Here is a 19,412-nt window from a genome sequence, read left to right on the forward strand (position 1 = left end):
CATTGACCGGCCGGCGTAACGGAGCATCCCACCAGCGGGGAGAGTCAGAAATGTGGCGTAGCAGGGCAGAGAATCAAGCCCAAGGAATTCAAACAAGAGGATGACATTTTTATATTGAATGCTTTGTGGAACCTGGAGTCAACATAGATCAGCAAGACATGAATGATAAGTCAGTGGCGCATGGGATAGGATAGGTGTGTTTAGGCAGCAGTATTGTGGATGAGCTGAAACGGGCAAAGCATAAAGGCCTGCCAGGAAAGCATTTGAATAAGAAAGTTTGAAGATTAATAACGGCATGGATGAGATTCTCAGGAGCAGGTGGGCTAAGGTGCTGGAGGACCTAAAACGTAGCTGCTTAAATTTAAAGGTACTTAAATGCCAGGTACTTTAAAGGTACTTTAAAGCCAGACTCACTTTTCAAAGAGAACTGAGGGGCTGCTGTGTGCTCTTTCACGGAGACATGGCTCACTCCTGTGCCCTACAACCAGAGGGCTTCTCAATCCACCGAATGGACCATACGGCGGCCTCAGGCAAGGCTAGGGGAGGTGGGGGTCTGCCTCCAAATCAACACCTCCTGGTGCCTAGATGTAGCAACACTGGCAAGTTTCTGCTCCCCAGACCTATAATACTTGACGCTAAAATGCCGCCCCTACTACCTTCCGCAGGAGTTAAGCTCCGTTATCCTGACGGCAGTTTACATCCCAATCCATGCAAACGTGAAAATCGCACTGGACAAAATATTCACCACCACAAATAGCCTTGAAACGAAACATCCCAAGACCTTGTTCATTGTAGTTGGAGACTTCAATCAGGCCAAGCTCAAGAGCATATCACCAAATTACCACTAACACGTCACCTGTTCTACCAGAGGCCCAAACATGCTGGCCCACTGCTACACAAATATCAAACATGCCTACCGATCTATCGCCAGCCCACACTTTGGCAAATCTGACCACAAGGCTGTACTCCTGCTCCCGGCTTATAAGCAAAAACTGAAGCGGGAGAATCTGTCAAAGAAAGTCGTGCATTGTTGGTCTGAGGAATGGGATGATCTCCTACGGGACTGCTTAGAGTCAGTGGACTGGTCAGTATTTAGAAACTCTGCGACCAGCCTGAACAAGTACGCCACTACAGTAACTGACTTCATTAGTAAGTGTGTAGAAGACCGTGTGCCAAAGAAACAAATCTGCGTGTTTCCCAACCGGAAACCCTGGATGAACAGGGATATCCACTGCTTGATGAAGTCTAGATCTGAGGCGTTCAAGTCAGGTGACCCTGACCTATACAAGAAAGCCAGATCTGATCTAAACAGATCCATCAAAGATGCCAAAAGACAGTACCGGACCAAGCTCGAGTCCCACATGGACCCCCGGCGACTATGGCAAGGTCTGCAAGACATAACGGGCTACAAGATGAAGGCATGTAAAATCACCGTCTCCAAAGCACCCCTCCCTGATGAGCTTAACGCATTCTATGCATGCTTTGAACAAGAGATCAGCGAGAGCAAACCCTCCAACCCTCCACCCCAGAAGCCTCGGATGAAATTGTAACCGAGATCACCATTGCAGACGTCAGAGCAGCCTTCTCGAAAGTCAACACTCGGAAAGCCATTGGCCCGGATGGGGTACCCGGATGGGCACTCAGGTCTTGCACGCATCAGCTGGCGGGGGTATTCGCAGACATCTTCAACCTCTCTTTACAACAATCTGAGGTTCCCATATGCTTCAAGAAGATGACCATCATCCCTGTACCAAAAAAAAGCCAAGCAGCGTGCCTTAATGACTATCGTCCAGTGGCTCTGACATCTATCATCATGAAGTGCTTCGAAAGATTAGTCATGGCACGAATCAACTCCAGCCTCCCGGATTGCCTTGATCCACTACAGTTTGCCTACCGCTGCAACAGGTCCACAGCAGACACCATCTCCATGGCCCTGCACTCTACCCTGGAACACCTAAATAACAAAGACACCTATATCAGACTCTTATTTATTGACTACAGCTCAGCCTTCAACACCATCATTCTCACAAAACTCATCTCCAAACTCCGAGGCCTTGGCCTTGGCCCCTCCCTCTGCGACTGGATCCTGAACTTTCTAACCCACAGGCCACAATCAGTAAGGACAGGCAACAACACCTCCTCCACGATCATCCTCAACACCGGTGCCCCACAAGGCTGTGTCCTCAGCCTCCTACTATACTCCTTATACACCTGTGACTGTGTGGCCAAATACCCCTCCAACTCGATTTTCAAATTTGCTGATGACACAACAGTAGTGGGTCGGATTTCAAACAATGAACAGACAGATTACATGAACGAGATAGAGGATCTGGTGAACTGGTGCGACGACAACAATCAATCCCTCATTGTCAACAAAACGAAGGAGACTGTCATCGACTTCAGGAAGCATAGTGGAGAACATGCCCCTGTCTACATCAATGGGCACGAAGTAGAAAGGGTCGAGAGCTTCAGGTTTTTAGGTGTCCAGATCACCAACCACCAGTTCTGGTCCCCCCATGCCGACACTATAGTTAAGAAAGGTCACCAGCGACACTACTTTCTCAGAAGACTTAGGAAGTTTGGTATGTCACCTACAACTCTCATCAACTTCTACAGATGCACCATAGAAAGCATTCTTTCTGGTTGTACCACAGCTTGGTATGGATCCTGCTCTGCCCAAGACCGCAGGAAATTACAAAAGGTCGTGAAACCAGCCTCCCATCCATTGACTCTGTCTACATTTCCCACTGCCTTGGAAAAGCAGCCAGCATAATTAAGGACCCCACGCACCCTGGGCATACTCACTTCCACCTTCTTCCGTCAGGAAAATGATACCAAAGTTTGAGGTAACGTACCAACTGACTCAAGAACAGCTTTTGTAAGGACCTACCTCGTATTAAGTTGATCCTTTCTCTCCACCTTGCAGTCTCTCCTTCCTTCCTTATGTACGGTATGCATTGTTTGTACAGCATGAAAGAAACAATACTTTTCACTGTATACTAATACATGTAACAATAATAAATCATATCAAAAAATGGCAGCCGAAGATTGGAGCACGTTTTAAAAAATGAAGTTAGAAGATTTATGTCCAGTCAACATGAAAAAAACGTTTGAATAAATATTTCTTCATCATTGAAAAAATGACTCTATCCAGTAATATATGAGCTATTGCTTCAGCAGGAATCATGTCCACCCCAGTTGTAATAATAATAATAATAATAAATAACTTATTGTCACAAGTAGGCTTCAATGAAGTTACTGTGAAAAGCCCCTGGTCACCGAGTCTGGTACGTGAATTGAACCCGAGCTGCTGGCATTGTTCTGCATTACAAGTCAGCTGTTTAGCCCACTGTGCTAAACCAGCCCCCAAGGTTCAATATATCCAAATTAGTGACAATTTTTTGAAACAGATTCCAGTTTTTATATTTATTTATATTCTACTGGGGCAGCACGGTAGCATGGTGGTTAGCATAAATGCTTCACAGCTCCAGGGTCCCAGGTTCGATTCCCGGCTGGGTCACTGTCTGTGCGGAGTCTGCACGTCCTCCCCGTGTGTGCTTGGGTTTCCTCCGTGTGCTCCGGTTTCCTCCCACAGTCCAAAGATGTGCGGGTTAGGTGGATTGGCTATGCTAAATTGCCCTTAGTGTCCTAAAAAATAAGGTTAATGTGGGGGTGGGGGTGGGGGTGGGGTTACTGGTATAGGGTGGATACGTTGACTTGAGTAGGGTGATCATTGCTCGGCACAACATCGAGGGCCGAAGGGCCTGTTCTGTGCTGTACTGTTCTATATCTACTGATAATGCTGATTTTTAAACTGAAGTTGATTTTACAGTTTTAAAGTTTGGCATTTATTTAGTTAAACCAGACAAGCTGTGTTAGAAAAATAAAGCGCGTAATATTTTATCCTAACTCTTCCAATAAATCAGCTCAATGAAGCTCAATGTCAGAACGCTTTTCAGACACACATCATGTCAAAAAGAAAATCTACATTCAATTCAATTCCATGAAGATGGCAGAAATAATCTATAGCAATTCACCTCCTGGCAGATGAAGATAACTCATATCCAAACCTTTTTTATGAAATTTTATTAGTTTGACTAAATACAGTTATTAGCAAGAGGCAATTTCCTGTGATATCTCCGTTTTTCACACACAAAAATCTTCTTTTGAAGCCTTCACATTTAATAACTATAAAAATTATTTTCGGAATGCGACCAAAACACCTTCCATTCTCCAACAAGCTTTCACAGAGGACTATTTTAGTCAGTAAATCAACAAGATACAGCTCACCCTTTTGGATTTTGTTTGTACACGAGTTATTATCACACAAGTTGAAGTCAACGGGGTCCAAAAAGAAAGCAACTAGTAGCAACAACAAATCTACTTCAGGAATTCATGTTGCATCTCTATTGTTCTAAAATTAAATACAGACTATAAGATAAGTAGCTCAAAGTAAAAGAAGTAATACTCAGTGGGTAACTTTGGCAAAGCAATAAACTTTAAATGATTAATATGTGATTTTTGAATTGTGTGCAGGAGCAGAAATTACAATGGCAATTAATAATAGCAGCACAGATAGAGGACAAAGAGACATGACGGGGTTTCCCTTCCCCCCCTCCCCGGCCGAAGAGTCAATGACCAACATACTCCTCGGATGCTAGCTGCCCCACAGCTTTTCAGTGCTCCAAGGAGCATTAAATTAGCTGGAAGCAGGAACACTGCCCCTCGCTCAGGACGACGTCCCACCTCAGAGAGCTGCCGATCAATCTGATTGGCCAATGCAGACCCGATCATGCCAGAAGTGGCAGAAGGCAGTTCTGGGACTATACAGAGTCCCCAGACTCTGAGGTTTGGAAGTGCCAGAATCAGTTAAAATTGGGGGTGGGAGGTGAGGCCCACAGGAGTGGGTAAAAGAGGGTGTGGGGGTGTTGGTGGAGAGGCCAAGGGAGAGGGCGCATCTGCAGAGGGCAGAGCTTGTGGGGGTGGGGAGGTCCACCAGATGTTGAAAGGAGGCCATTAATGGAGGCACTCACCGTCCCTTCCCACCGGAGGCCTGAGCAAGTTCATTTTTCAGGCTACCCACTGTCCCTCCAGCAGGAAAATTGAAGCCAAGCAGGAAACAGCCTGCAAGTGGTCATTAATTGGCATGTCAATTGGGGAAAGGTTGACCTAGGTTTCGCCCATCTCACTAAAATTGCGGAGAGTGGGGGGGGGGGGGGGGGGGGGGGGTGCGGGTTGATGAATACAAGGAGCCCAGAGAAGGGGCCATCCAAGCAATTTTACGGCCTCCCCCAGTCTGCAAACCCACCACTGGGCAAAATAAAATTCTGCCCATTATGTTGTATAAAATATTCATTCTTCAGAAGATAACAATGTTCCTAGTTTTGGCCAGCAGAAATATAAAAGCAATAGAAAATGTTCAAAAGTTTCATTAAACATCGTTAAGACTTAGAGATGTGGAAAGACTCACAAGGTTAATGGTCTTTTTCACTATAAAGTGAAACACTTGCATTTATATAGCACTTTTCATGACCACTGGATTCCTGAAAAGCTCATAACTTTTTGAAGTGTAGTCACTGGTGTAATGGAGAGCCAACTCCCATAAACAGCAACGTGAGAATGGACAGATAATCTGTCTTTTCTGATGTTGTTTAAAGTATAATTATTAGCCAGCTCCCAGGGACTAACCCCCTAAAGGGTCAGCCTTGATTTCTGGGCTCCATCCCTGTAACGGGACTTCAGCCTGGAACCTTGTGACCAAGAGGTTTGAGTGCGACCACCAGCGCTCCAGCTGGCACACAAGCTACAACCGTGAAGTTGGGAGTTGGCTGATAGAGGCTTTCAAGGTCACGAAGGAGTAGGACAAGGTAAATCATTATAAATTGTTCCTATTGTTTGGCAAGGTGATAATGGAAATGCAGTTACATTTAATATCACAAAAAGGATAAAAGGAAATGTAGAAAAATGTTCTTTACAATCATTCTGAGTTTTGAATCCCCAGACACAAGTTGTTTGAACAGAAGTCAGAACTTATTCAAAAAGAACAGTAGATATTTTCTTTTCAACAAAAGACAAATATTACATACTGTTCTAATAATAGATGCACCATGCTATTCTTAGCAATACAAATAACCCAAGAGCAGTTCCTTCTCTTTGTTCTGTGTACAGAAGCATATGCATTGCAGCTGACTTCCTGAATCTCTGGCACAACCTCAGGACCCATCCTCCACATGTTGCTAAACTCCAGGTTTACTACAAAACCCTTGAAGCCCATTGCAGTGTCACCAATCTCAAAAGCTCCACCCCCTAGTTCTGCCAAACAACTTGACCACCTCTGTGCTGCTAACATCTTGCGGGACCTTTCCCAGGATAAAAAGGACCTTGAGCTAATGTATCCCCCCCTGCACCTCCTAACCCCCCCCCCCCCCCCCCAAAAGCTGTTGGCGAATCACAAGCCAGCATCTGTGCATTACAGGCAGCACCAGTGGGAGCAGTGGCTCCCGCCAGCAATGCACTTACCAGAGGCCCAAGGATCAGCAAGAGAACCCAGGGCACAGGTAAGTGAGGGAACAATGGGGTTTGTGGGACAGGGAGGAGAGGCGATCGGCAGCAAGGATGAGGGGCGGGGGGGGGAAATATTTGAGAATGCACAAGGCTACAAACTGTGATTTTGAATGGCTGCCCCACAGAGACAATCAAGCACTTACTAATTCAGTTCAATCCCAAAATATATACGTGTCCCAAGACCATAAAACATTGGAGCAGAAGGAGGCCATTCGACCCATTGAGTCTGTGCTGCCATTCAATGAGATCATGAGAAATTTGATATGAGAATCCTCAACTCCACTTTGCTGCCTTATCCCCATAACCCTAGATTCCCTTACTGATTAAAAATATGTCTATCTCAGCCTTGAACTTGCTTAACGACCCAGCCTCTACAGTAAAGAATTCCTCAGGTTCACTGGCACCCGAGAGAAGAAATTTCTCCTCACCTCGGCCTTAAATGGGTGATCCCTTGATCTACGTTTATGCCCTCCGGTCCTAGAGCCTTTCACAAGGGAAACATAAGACCATAGACCATAAGACACAGGAGCAGAATTAGGCCACTCGGCCCATCGAGTTTGCTCCGCCATTCAATCATGGCTGATATTTTCTCACCCCCATTCTCCTGCCTTCTCCCCATAACCCCTGATCCCCTTATTAATCAAGAACCTATCTGTCTCTGTCTTAAAGACACTCAGTGATTTGGCCTCCACAGCCTTCTGTGGCAAAGAGTTCCACAGATTCACCACCCTCTGGCTGAAGAAATTCATCCTCATCACTGTGTTAAAGGATCGTCCCTTTAGTCTGAGATGGTGTCCTCGGGTTCTAGTTTTTCTTACAAGTGGAAACATCCTCTCCACGTCCACTCTATCCAGGCCTCACAGTATCCTGTAAGTTTCAATAAGATCCCCCCTCATTCTTCTAAATTCCAACAAGTACAGATCCAGAGTCCTCAACCTTCTCCTCAACCTCTCAACAACCTGTCAAGCAACCTGAGAATCCTATATGTCTTGTGATCTTTGTACTTTAATTACTTCAACTGTTTGTAAACTGCTAAAAAAAAACTGGATCCGTAAGTTTAACTTGCAACCTGTAAATGCTATGGTCAATGGCCTGATGATTTGGTTTTGCAATCTTCTATGAAACCATTTAGTTATTAATTTAATTGTAACATATACCACCCCAGCAGCTTTGGCCACAGAATTCCCTGCAAGCTCAATTATTTTAAAGGATATAAAAGTGAAAAATGCAGATAACAGATTCTGCTCATTACTAGTATGGAAATTAAATTTATAAGCAAAAAGAAAATGCTCATAGCAAAAGCAGAAAGACACATTTATACTATACCATTGTGCCTTCACTTTCACTTCTTGCAACTACCCGTTGTAACCGGGCCACTGCCAGCTTCTCTCTACAAAGAAAACAAAAGAATGTGAAGAGACAGTCCGATTTCTTTGTGCTGCATGTGCTCCACTCCAAACCCGTAGCAACTTTCCTGTTTTCTGGCACAGTATAAATGTAGCAATTTCCCAGTTAAAAGTTTGGTTTATAACATGCAATCGTCAGCGGCTAATTCTTGGACGTAGTAGCTCTTGATCAGATTCCAGTTTCTGACTTTCCTGTTGTAAATTTTCCTACAATGGACGGGGTTGTATTATTCAAGGAAATTATTTGTCACAATGCCAGAGGTAACTTGGGGGGAAAAAAACTCTGAGGGTGCACTTTATGCCCTTCCACTATTTTTGCTAGTGGAGGGGGCCAACCTAAAATATGACAGGTAGGTGGCCCACCTCCTCCCCGTCCATCCCCAAACCAATTCCCATACCACATGGGATGGGTAAGGCACACACTCGCCCGAACATTCTTCACAGAATCTTTACAGTGCAAAAGAAACCATTTGGCCCATTGAGTCTGCACTAACTCATAGTCCCCACTCCCCTGCCTTACCCCCGTAACCTTGCACATTCTCTCTTTTTGGACAGCAAACCAATTGCTATTTGAATACCTCAATTGAACCTGCCTGCACCACCCTCTCAGGAAGCTCGCTCCAGACACCAACCATCCTCTGGGTGAACAATTTTGTCCTCGCAACACTTTTGCCCCTTTTGCCAATGATTTTGAATTTGTGCCCTCTAGTTCTTGATACTCTCTCGAGTGGGAACAGTTTTGTCTACGGAGATTCTTAAACTGCCAATTATTCAATTAATGGACACTTAGCAGCCTCAATTCACCTCTACTGTCATAATACGCTGGGAAATGGTAATCAGGTGACAGTGGGAAGGCCATTTTTTTCACCAAAGCTCGTGAAAAGGCAGGAAAGAAGAGGTGGTACATTCTTTGTGGGGAGTGGGGGTGATGTCCTGTGTGCACCGGGAGCATGTCCCCAATTCCAAGATCGATTACTCCCTCTTTGCCTCCCTACCTAGCCACCAAAACCAATATGTTTCCACCATCGTCATTGCCCACCCTCCCTCGGGTGCCCAATCCCTCCCCACTCAAGAAACCCCTGTGTCCAAGATATTTCTTCATGGGCTTCTTGCAGTCCCAGCAGTGCCCACTACCCTCTTCTGGCAGTGTTGGTACCGCAAGAGCTGCTGGTCAATCGGATTGGCTAGCAGCTCTCAATAGTGGGACTTCCTTCCCCTAAGGAACAAACGTCTGTTCCACAGCTTGTTAAAGCTGCCTGCAGCATATTATCACATTGTCAGGGCAGCCTTCTTTAAGGTCAGTCAGTTTACGACAGATTTTTCTTCTGGGGCGGGGGGGGCATGTCCCCGCAAAATTCAGCCCTTAATGTGTGATATGTTAATCATGAATGTTACATAAAACTGTGCCTTATGAATGTTGAACCGTTTCATAAATCCAAAAGAAATTCAACAGTAGTATGGCAAAGTTTCCAGAAATCAAAAGTAAGTCAAATAATTCATTGTTAAATCATTTAACCAGATTTATTGGTGCTGATTCAGTGGTAGAAAATGGTGCAATTCAGGTGTACAAAGCACTTTGTAATTATAAAATAATTCCAAGCAGCCTTCCTATAATTAATTTACTACAGCTTTGCTAACTTGCTATAGCTTCTTTGGAGTTTCAAAGAATCAATTTGCCCTCAATAATCGATCTGTGGGTGTTGAAGTAAAATGGATGGTCGGGGAAAAACATGATTAATCACTCTCCCCTCAACTCTAGGGCTGGTAGTAATTCAGGTTAGGCTAATGAGATTAATATCTCTTCTCAGAAAAAAGATTCTCTCTATTTGAAGTTATTGGACCTACAACTGGCCCATAAAGAGTACACAATATCAGCTAATTGGATATTTCTGTCTCCAGACCATTAAACCGATAACTGAAAATTGATTCTTAAAATTAGTTCTGTACTATCATATTCCATAGTATATATAAAGAGATTTTTTTGAAGAGCTCACAATCAATAAAATGTAACAATTGCATTTTATTGAGATACTTTTCCCATTACACCTACTGGTCATACTTAAACTAATCTATTCTATTCGCCACGGACTTGAGTTTTTACATTTTGTGCTGCTATTTTTCAGAGCACCACATGTCTGAAGCCTATAAGTAAATATCAGTGGTAGGAATTTCCAATATGGTTTCTTCCATTTCACCACCATTACCTGTGGCAAGAGCCGCTTCGATACATATCCCCTTCCCTGCTTGCCTTTCTGCTTTGTGCCTCCTGCTGTCTATGCCTTGCGCCCTTTCCTTCTAACTGCCCCTTATTCCTGCTGCCACCCCAATAAGCTGTGTCCTCTCTCCCTTCCCAACATCTGACTGATCTTTGCTACACTCCCACAATAGCAAATTTGTAAATTAGTACTTTAAAGAACATAATGGTCAGGAGTGTGCAGGGGCTCTATACCACCAGATGTAGGTAACCTTGAGCACTTGCCCAATTCTCCAGTCAGCATATATAGTACCGGTGTAATAAGCACTTAAAACAAGTAACATAGGATTTATCAGATCACTGTAGAGAATTCAATACTTCAGTGGTTTGGTTGAGGGAAGAATTAATGATAATTCGAGGGCGGTATTCCCCCCCCCCCCCCCCCCCCCCCCCCCCCCCCCCCCCCCCCCGTCGGGTGGGAGAATCGCCGGGGCGCCGTGCGAGTCGCTCCACACCACCCCGACACCCGCACGCAATTCTCCCACCCCCAAAAACAGCTGTGCATAAATCGCGCGGGCCACTCGGAGAATCACCGCAAATGGCGAGTGCCGATTCTCCAGCCCGGATGTGCCGAGCGTGCGCTCCGACACGACAGGTTTCCGCCCGTGCCGTCCACCCGTGGTCACTGCCGGCGGGAACACGGTGGGGGGGGGGAAGAGGGGGTGGCCTGTGGGGGGGTCGTTCACCGGGAGGGCATCTGATGGGGTCTGGCCCGCGATCGGGGCCCACCGAACAGCGGGCCAGCCTCTCTCTCCCCCCCCTCCCATGGGCCTACCTCCTTCCGCGGCCTGCCCAGAACACCGTGTGGTGAATGTAATATATGAATGTATATATACTAATTCACACTGTTATTGTAAGCGCAGTAGCGCCATCCTACCACTAGGGGGAGCAGAGCTGGGAGCACTTAGGAACTTGTACTGGGCTCCACCCTTAGTTCCGCCCACGACTCCTCCCCCTAGTGCAGCTGTATAAGTAGCCGTGTCCAGAGTCAGCCTGGGTCACTATGAGTTCATCGACAGGTAACAGGCTGGCTCTGAAGTAAGTCGATTAAAGCCTAGATTCACATCGGAAACACGTGTCTGGTGAATTGATGGTTCCATCACACCGCCGCCATGTTGGTGAGAGGCCGGCGTGCGTAAGAAGTTCCCCGCGCATGCGCAGGATGACGCGGCCCAACTGCGCATGCGCAGGAATGAGCTGCCCCAACTGCGCATCCACAGGTTGGCACGGCGCCCATTTGGCGACTGCGTTCACGATGGCGCGGGCACTTCGCTCCCAGGAGCGGAGAATTCCACCCGAAAAGCCATCATTTCCTCTAGCTTCACAGAATGCTGCCACATCTAGCTTGCAGAACTATTCCCCATCTCAGGCTCCTTCCCAATAGTTGCAATCCTCCCACACCCCAAACCAGCTTTCCACAGTGCCTGTTGCTCCCAGCTCTCAGGATTTGACCAGCAATGGTCATATTCCAGTATCATAGCCACACACGTCTCACATCCTAAAGAAAAACAGAAAATGCTGGAAAACCTCAGCAGGTTTGGCAGCGTCTGTGTTGAGAGAAACAGTGTTAACGATTCGAGTCCATGTGACTCTTCTTCAGTGTTAAAGGGAGGGAGGAATGTGACAGATTTTATACTGTTTTATGGTGGGGTAGGGGGTTTGAGTAAAATAGAAGTTCAGCGATAGGTGGGACCTCAGGACAGATTTGGCAAAGATGTCATGGGCACTGAGTTTTGATAAACTGCTTGTCAAACACTAGAAGGGAAATGGAAAACAATGAAGGTGACCATGGTAAAAGAGACAAACGGAAATCCCATCGGAGAGAAGGGCAGAATATCTTTAAGGTATGCCTTCCTGTAAGAGACTGTCAGTGAAATAAAAGCAAAATACTGTGGATACTGGAAATCTGAAATAAAAACAGAAAATGCTGGACAAGCTCAGCATTTCCCTATCCCAATGCTCTCCAATCTTCAGCGTCTATCCTGTTTCTTTTAGAAGACAGTCATCCCTAGTTTTTCTTCAAATGTCCCCAAAACCCAAACATCCTTCCCAATGCTCCAACCTTCCCCACTTCCCACCAGATCTCCTCCCATTGTTATCATACCTCTCGGCCTATACAGTAACCCAAATCCCACGATTCCATCACAGGCACCACACACCCACGGACCACACCAGAGACTTGTCCTATTTACATGATTCCAAAACATTACTTCAAAGATCCGAAAACCTCCTTCCTATTACTCCCAGAGTCAAGACCCCTCTTCAGAATATTTCCAGCCTCAACATTTATTTGCTCTCCTGCTGTCAGCTTCTGGGACCAATTTAATTTCCCATGAACTAATTTCATGAAAAGACTGACTTCACAATGAACTAAATTCGCTGATACCTAAATTAATATAGATATCCCTTAAAATATTACATACTAGATTTTCCAAAAAGCATGTAAAGACTAAAGTGAGGCAATGAAGGTGTTTGGTATGCTGAGCTTATTGATTTGCTTCCCTCTTGTGGTTTTGGACAACTATGCCATTACATTACAATTGCGCTGTGGTAGAATTTCATAACCAAATCACTATACTTTGCATTGATTAACCCATGGACAAAGTAGAACATCGGCTACGAAAGCAGTGGAGTGGGCCTCAAAGAGCCCCCTTCCCAATGCAGAGTCCCTCAAATCAGGCACAGTGCGTTTGAAGAAAGACCCTCCCGGGAGCCCACAAGCAGACCCGACAAGGTTTGATTGCCGTGCTCCCTGCAACAGTGGGATTAAGCCTTAAATGAGGCCTCATTTAGGGCCTCAATTGATGGTGGGATGGGAAGGTCAATCATGGGACTCCACCAATGCCCCTACCCCATCCCCCCATGGAGTTAACCAAGTGGTTGGGTCCCCAGCCATCACGTACCGCCTGATTAAATGTCTCTACCACCAAACCTGTCACAGAGGACGGCACAAGATTCTACCCTTTGTTTTCTTTTCTATATTGGAACAAAGAGCAATTTGTACCTATCAAGGGGAGGGATGCCTGTGTCGTAGATTGCAATATTTTCCATTATCGATCACATAAGTTTAGTGTTATGGGTCCAGAGCAGAACCCCAATTATGGTGCAGTCCCAGATTAGAACTCAACTATTTGCATTCGACAAAACTGTGAGGAAATGTTACTGTACCACAGGAGTGACCAGTGGACAGCTTTTATATTCAAACAATCTTTAAATTGAACACAAAATTAAGCACATTAGCAACAAAGAAATAGCTTTACAGGTACATCTTAACTTGCTTCATGTAACCCGACTTTACATTCTAATTAAGAAACCCATATATTTCAATTACCACTCATGTGTAAAGTTAACAACCAGGTTTTACTTGCTTATCTTGGTGCAGAGTGCTTGGAGAGAGAAATCTTTTTTAGGACCAAGCTGAAATCCTTTTGCTCAGCTGAGAGCCCTGGAAGCAAGCCCTTTGTCCAGACAGAGCTGGACCCTCCCATTAGCGACACCAGCTCACTCAAAGCACACATCATTCTTTTGTCTCTTATTTCAAGATCTACCTTTATTTGTTTAGCCAGGCTCAAACTGTTACAACATTACATTAGCTCTCTATCTGAAAACAAGTAAAATGGCTTTAAATATTTCTTAGCAAAACACTTCCCCTGCAAAACTCACTTATTGTTAAATCACAGCTCCAGAAGACATGCTGTCTCTAAGTATTTTAACCTAGGTTTGAATAACATTACTGCAAAAATACTATAAAATATGACCATTTCTTACATTTGTAACATTAGATATGGTACAATTACAAGTTAGGCAATTATATTTTAACTCAACAATGGAATGGTTTCACAAAATGACAATAATCAGGAAATGTTGTTAATGCGGGCACATTTGTATAATGTAAGCTGGATGGAGAGTAAAGTGTAGTTAGTGCCGAGTTTCAGATTTTCACCCAATATTGGTTAATTTGAGCAGAAAACTAGCAGCCAGTACTGGAAGAAGTGGCTGACTGGCTTTAAAGATGATTTTGACAGCAAGTGTAAGACTAGGTACAGTTTATTTATTTTTTTGCCAAGGTGTTAAAACTTTTAGATAGCAATATTTTCTGTAAAATGTGTCTAGTGTGAAGAAGCATAGTGGTCTATTTTAACACTAACTGTTACACCAGTAAAACAATTTTATTGAAAAGTGAAATTGACCCAGTTACTACTCAGGAGCACATTGCCCTGTCAGCTCCAATAGTGTCAATCAAAATGCATGGTTTACAGTTTATGTGAGCATATCTAAATTTCCCTGTTACCATTGGGAAAGGGGTATTATAAAGTCAAACAATAGTAGAGCTGTCTTCAGGCATTGCCGTTCAAAATCCCACCATTTTCAGCTATCATTGCAGTCCAGCTTAAAAATGCATCTTCAATCAAAGCTTAGACCAAGACATACATCTCAACCCATCACTGTAAAATTTCCATTGTCAGCATCAAGTGTTCACCTCTGTGGTTTTTCAAAGTGATGCCGACAATTTAGCTGTCATTAAGTACCAAATGAGACACAATTTTATGTTGATGACATGCTGAGGAACTAGATTAAGTTAAATTACCTCAAACTCACTTCACTTCACAGTCAAGGCTGACAGAGATGGTGCCATCTCATCAGCTTCAGAAAAGGATTGGATGCAGAGGTGGAAGGTTAGTAATGAAAGGCACAGTGCTATCTACTACATTTCATCATAAAACATTTTAGTCATTTTCCTGTGAAGCAGAATTGATGAAGTACCCAAATTGAACTTTAGGATTCAAATCAATTGTTATTTTTTTTTAATGGCATCATAATGGATAGGATAACCATCGTTTAGTGTTTTTTTAATGTTGTCAAAAACAAGAAAATAGTGATCGAACTTTGAACAAATAGTAAATACTCCGCCAGGGTTGTAATTCTTGGCAAGCTTTGCTGTAAGTTATCAATGTATATTGATCGGTTCTATAATATAGACTCAATCAGCCCAACTGTTCTATGCTGGTTCTTATACTCCATACGAATCTTCTCCCATCCCTCTTCAACTAACCCTATCAACATACCCTTTTATTCCATTCTCCTTTATGACCTTAAGTAGCAACCCTTTAAATATATCCATGTTAATTGGTGCAGTAAATCCTTGCCTCCCGGTTATCGGGAATGCCGGTCTGGGTCTGACCTGCAGGTTTTAAACCCCCACTGAATAGTCTCTATTAGGCGTGACTCCGCCCGCTGAATATGGCAACTCATATTTCATGAACCCCAAGGAGATTTATCGATGCTCCGTGGCCTTAGTGATTGTCATAACATCTGGAACTGACCCTATCAGGGCAAAGAATTTCAAATATTATACAATAGGTTAGCAAAACCATTTCACGCTGCTATTATGCAGTGGCATTTTCCAGTAACAGGATTCTGCTCTACCAACCAGACAATTGAGCAACTTTTATATGAATTTCAGTGCAAATGTGATGCCGCGAATGCAGGCCATCCGTCCCAATGATTGAATGAATCAAACAGCATGTTTCTTTGGTTATTCGCAATAGGCAGAGTACAGATCGCACTGAACCAGTCCATGTTTACAAAACCCAAAACAAAATGTTTACTGTTATGCATTATTCCATGATTGAGCAGGACTTGCTAAATAATCCAGTGTGTGCAAACAAGCAATGTCAGATCATTTTGATTCCAGGAGTCTGGATGTATGCTGGGATTGGGCCCACCAACATCAAGAGTCAGTTAACATGTGCCCACAGGGGCTCATGAATGCGGAGGCGGGCTGGTTAAAAGGCTCAACTTGATCCTATGGGACTTTGTCCCAGTTTTTTTGTTTAATATTAGGTCCTCTAGTCCTTGCATTTCAACACAACCTTCTCCACGCATCTTCCATGCCAATTCTGCATCCGCACACATTCCTATTGTCTCTCATGTAATTCATGTGAACTTATCCCTCTCCACCCACCCAATTACCCCCTTATATACACACACACACACATACCGGTGTGATGGCCTATGGGACCGAGGACTCCCCTTCCGAGGCATCCTGTGTTTCCATCTCAAGAGTCGGAGTCCACTGCCTCCGTCATCTCGGCAACCGTATCTCCACGCGGTTCTGCAACAACCTGTGTAGGCTTTGAGTGCGGCGCCAGAGGAAGATTGTGAGGAATACTCTCCACTACGTCTGGTGTCTGCAGCTGTAGAAGTGAGCTGCAGGGGCGGGGAATCTTTGGAACAAATGGTCTTCTGGACCGAACGTGGTCTACATGCTTGCGCTGGAGCCTACCCTGGGCTTGCAGCTGCTAAGAGGTAGGGCCCATTCGGCGAAAGATAATGCCAGGGACTCACTGGGCACCACCCAGCAAAAACTCGTACAAACACTGGGTCACCGGGCGCAAACTGCCAAAATCGGCCGATGCTGAGAAAGGCCACATCCCATCCTCGTCGCCAGTTTAGTGAGGGCCACAAAAAATCCAGCACAAGTTTGTAGAATAGAAAGAAATAACATTTATTTCCAATTACATATATATATTTATATATACACACACACACACACACACACACACACACACACACACACACACACAACAACAACAGCAGCAGTACTCTCTTGCTGCTCACTCCTCTCGAGCTGGTTCCATACTGGCCAGCTCTATTTATGCAGGGACTCTGCTAATGATTTCTCCGCGCCCCCCTCATTGGGGAAGCTCATACTCCCTAAGGATTGTGGGATTGCCATTAGTCCCCAGCCAGTGGTAAACAGGCAGGTTATAACGCTAACTCACTTCAAAGACAGTTGATCCTTTACTAATCTCTTGGAGCTATCAATCAAACTTTGAAATTACAGGCCCCACCCACACTGTGATGACATGCATTTAGAAATAGTAATGCAGTAATAATGCTAAAATATTAGTCCTTAGGGCAATCACTGAACCCCAAGAGAGAATTTTATAAAATTTCTATATTGTAGAAAATTCCAGAATATCTAGGTATGCAATAAAATACAAGACAAATAAACTTTTTAAAAAGTGTACCAAGAGCTACCAACAACCAATTTAAAGTATGTAAAATGGCTACATTATGCTGGCCAAAAACATATACTTTCTTGGGCAGGGAACCATTTTCTGCCATCAAAAGAGGTATGTTCAAGGCCTGCAGCTTTTTTCAATATTAAGAATCTTGGGGATGCTATAATTCCCTGTTGCTTTCTCCACGGCAATGCCTCAGCCAAGCAGACTCAACTTGTCAACTATGAATCAGCACCCTTTTCTCCAATAGTATAAATTTTGTTATCGTTTGAAATTTGGGATTGTGTTGTTCTGATGAGTGCATGTCTCTATTGTCATCAAAAAAAGCATTCTTAACAAAATTCATCTTAGTTATTGAGATATTAAAATTCCTCCCATGAGATCAATAAGATGGAAAAAAATTGTGGCTCGTGTTCAGTCACACAACAATGAAGTGACCCAACCAGGAGGCCTATGGTTCATTTTAATGGCACTCCCATAATGAATTGAAAGGCAACTCACACATTTTAAACAGAAACTACGGGTATATGCCTTGCCAGCAGAGTGTCTCGGAAGTCTTGAGGTATGTAGGTGGACAAGGAAAAAGGGACAGTGGAAAATTCTTTAAGGTAGCTGTTGCTTGCACAAGGCCATGAAAACCTGAGCAAAGCAGGCCGAATGCCAAGTTGGCACGGTGGCTTGAACATGTCAAAATCCCAGCTGATGTTAATAATAGACAAGTCAGATCCCAGAGTGAGACGTGGCTTTTCCTAACCTAGCTTAGAAACTGTGGAGGTGAGTTACTGAATACATTAAGAGTCTGTCAGTAAACACACAAAAAATAAAACACTTATTCGACAAGAAAAATGAACCATATTACATCAGACAAAAAGATTTCAATACAGATACCACAAAATTACTCAAACTAATATTATGAAACATGGCCAAGGGAGAGACAGGACTGGCAGCTTAATGTTCCAGGGTACAGGTTCTTTAGGCGGGGTGGAGGTGGAGGAAAGAGAGGAGGGGAGTTTCATTTTTGATTAAGTGGAGCATCACGGCAGTAGCCATAGATGAAATAACCGAGGGATTATCCAGCGTGGCTTTGAAATAAGAAATAAGAAGGGGATGGTGACCTTATTGGGGTTGTACTATAGGCCCCCAAATAGTCAATGATAATTAGAAGAACAAATATGCAGGGAGATTGGGGAGAATTTCAGGAGTAATAGGGTTGGCACAGTAGGGGACCTTTTTAAAATAAATTTAGAGTACCCAATTATTTTTTCCAATTAAGGGCAATTTAGCGTGGCCAATCCACCTACCCTGCACATCTTTGGGTTGTGGGGGTGAAACCCACACAGACACGGGGAAAATGTGCAAACTCCACACGGACAGTGACCCAGGGGCGGGATTCGAACCCAGGTCCTCAGCGCCGTAGGCAGCAATGCTAACCACTGTACCACCGTGCTGCCCCTCAGTAGGGGACTTTAACTTTCCTAACATAGACTGGGACTAAAAGAGAAAATGCTGGACAATCTCAGCAGGTCTGACAGCATCTGTAGGGAGAGAAAAGAGCTAACGTTTTGAATCCGATGACTCTTTGTCAAAGCTGAGAATAGACTGGGACTGTCAACGTTGAGGACTTAGATGGGATGGAATTTGTTAAGTGTGTTCAGGAAAGTTTCCTCAGGCAGTATGTGGAGGTTCCTACTCGGCAAAAGGCAAAATTTGTCCTACTTTTGGGAAATAGGGCAGGGCATGTGACTGAGATGACGGTGGGGGACCATAAGAACATAAGAACTAGGAGCAGGAGTAGGCCATCTGGCCCCTCGAGCCTGCTCCGCCATTCAATGAGATCATGGCTGATCTTTTGTGGACTCAGCTCCACTTTCCGGCCCAAACACCATAACCCTTAATCCCTTTATTCTTCAAAAAACTATCTATCTTTACCTTAAAAACATGTAATGAAGGAGCCTCAACTGCTTCACTGGGCAAGGAATTCCATAGATTCACAACCCTTTGGGTGAAGAAGTTCCTCCTAAACTCAGTCCTAAATCTACTTCCCCTTATTTTGAGGCTATGCCCCCTAGTTCTGCTGTCACCCGCCAGTGGAAACAACCTGCCCGCATCTATCCTATCTATTCCCTTCATAATTTTAAATGTTTCTATAAGATCCCCCCT

General features: G+C 44.3%; 1 protein-coding gene across 6 annotated transcripts in view; it reads right to left on the reverse strand.

The window, feature by feature from the left end:
• The window catches only part of nckap5l (NCK-associated protein 5-like), an 837,372-nt gene that overhangs the window by 578,834 nt on the left and 239,126 nt on the right, over positions 1-19,412 (reverse strand). For 4 of the 6 annotated variants that reach the window (XM_038789861.1, XM_038789862.1, XM_038789863.1 and 1 more), the window contains one exon: positions 7,891-7,954. The exons of the other annotated variants lie outside the window; for them this stretch is intronic. In XM_038789861.1, coding sequence (XP_038645789.1) covers positions 7,891-7,954 — 64 coding nt within the window. The remainder of the gene's footprint in view (positions 1-7,890; positions 7,955-19,412) is intronic. 6 annotated transcript variants of the gene reach the window in all.

This window comes from Scyliorhinus canicula, chromosome 2, assembly GCF_902713615.1.
Source record: "Scyliorhinus canicula chromosome 2, sScyCan1.1, whole genome shotgun sequence".
NCBI lineage: Eukaryota > Metazoa > Chordata > Chondrichthyes > Carcharhiniformes > Scyliorhinidae > Scyliorhinus > Scyliorhinus canicula.